This window comes from Olea europaea, unplaced genomic scaffold (genome assembly GCF_002742605.1).
Source record: "Olea europaea var. sylvestris unplaced genomic scaffold, O_europaea_v1 scaffold1741, whole genome shotgun sequence".
Classification (NCBI taxonomy): domain Eukaryota; kingdom Viridiplantae; phylum Streptophyta; class Magnoliopsida; order Lamiales; family Oleaceae; genus Olea; species Olea europaea.
This window is the reverse complement of record NW_019235122.1, coordinates 157,261-158,780: the sequence shown is the minus strand read 5'-3', so window position 1 is coordinate 158,780 and position 1,520 is coordinate 157,261. Positions and strand designations below refer to the sequence as shown.

The following is a 1,520-nucleotide window of genomic DNA, read 5'->3' as shown; positions in this document are numbered from 1 at the left end:
ACTTCGAGCTGTTTTCACTCCCTTTGGTCTATGGAGCGAAGATAAATAACTTGATTCTGATGGGAGAATGGTGGAGACTAGTGTCACCAATTTTTCTGGTACAAGAACAATAACTTGGTTCGTGCTTCAATTTTATCATTAATTTAGAACTTCTTAAATAAAAACTGTTGTGTCAAAAATTAATATAAATGGATAATGCAATATATCCCCACTTCGTCGAGTTATAAGCCAGTGAAGGCATAGAATTAACTTTCTGCAGATGAGCTTTTTAATAACTGAAGTTGCAATTGTTTGGAATTATGCACTGCCATCTGCAAACGTAACTCTTTTCTATCTAAATTTGAATTATGTTGTAAATACTAGAGACATGTGAATACACGTTCACACCCAAATATTGTATCTTGCATGAAGGAATAGTCATTGGTCAGTGTATTTATTACTTGTTTCATTGAGTTGTTTTATTTTTACACTTTCTCGTTGTCCGATTTAAGTTGGATCAGATTTATTACGTAGTTTTGTACTTTACAAGTTATAGCCCGCATGCACACATTTAACATGTAGCTGTAGCAGTACAAAGGCATTAATTTCACTGCTCCTTTTTTGTACTCCTATGGCCACTTAAATCAAGACTGTGAACTGATTTAAACCTTACAAAACAATATGAACTTTAGGTTATAAAGTGGGATTCATTCCTCTTCATATTTAAGATATCCTTAATTTAATTTTTTTACTTTTTATGAATTTTTAATATTTCCAGCACTCAGGAATCTTTCACATAGCCCTTGGTAGTTGGTTTCTCTTCATTTTTGGGCTTGAAGTATCTCAAAAATATGGTTCGTTTACATTTCTCTTGATCTATATTCTTGGAGGATTCTCCGGAAACCTGATTAGTTTTCTGCACACACCGGAGCCAACTGTTGGTGGAACGGTATGATGCTGCATGTTACTCTTACATAATTCTCAATTAATTTCATAAATTTCGTTTTTTAATTTCTGTATATCAAGGCATGGCTAGAGTGTGCTTGAAGTTTGCATCATGGCTGGGTGTTCATCAAACCAAATAAATAGTCATATATTGTTGTCTGAAATTCTTTCTTTATGATCTTTATGCAATGTATAGCTACTGTTTGATCAGTTTATTCTTGCTTAGGGGCCTGTATTTGCTTTAATTGGAGCTTGGCTAATTTATCAAGTTCAAAACAGAGATGTTATTGCAACTGAGGCTTCTAAAAGCATGTTTCAGAAGGCAATTATTTTTACAGTTCTAAGCTTTGTTCTAAGCAACTTTGGTCCAATTGATGACTGGTAAGCAACCAATTATGATGGTTTACTCAAAAAGAATATTAGTACCATCACAAACTCAATATCTTTTCATCAAACTGAATTCAATTACGCTCATTATTATAGAAAAATTATCAAGTAATCTGATTTTCCCTGAGGTGATGTTCACTGAGTATGGTGCTTGCAGGTCACATTTTGGAGCAGCTTTTACTGGTATAGTTTACGGGTTTTTCACATGC

The 1,520-nt window shown here is 33.7% G+C and overlaps 1 protein-coding gene across 1 annotated transcript in view; it reads left to right on the top strand.

Annotated features, from left to right (window-relative positions):
- Positions 1 to 6: 6 nt before the first annotated feature.
- LOC111377902 (RHOMBOID-like protein 9, chloroplastic) overlaps positions 7 to 1,520 on the top strand; it is a 3,326-nt gene continuing 1,812 nt past the window's right edge. The window contains exons 1-4 of the mRNA XM_023001050.1: positions 7 to 98; positions 758 to 928; positions 1,151 to 1,305; positions 1,469 to 1,518. Coding sequence (XP_022856818.1) covers positions 60 to 98; positions 758 to 928; positions 1,151 to 1,305; positions 1,469 to 1,518 — 415 coding nt within the window. The 5' untranslated portion in view covers positions 7 to 59. The remainder of the gene's footprint in view (positions 99 to 757; positions 929 to 1,150; positions 1,306 to 1,468; positions 1,519 to 1,520) is intronic.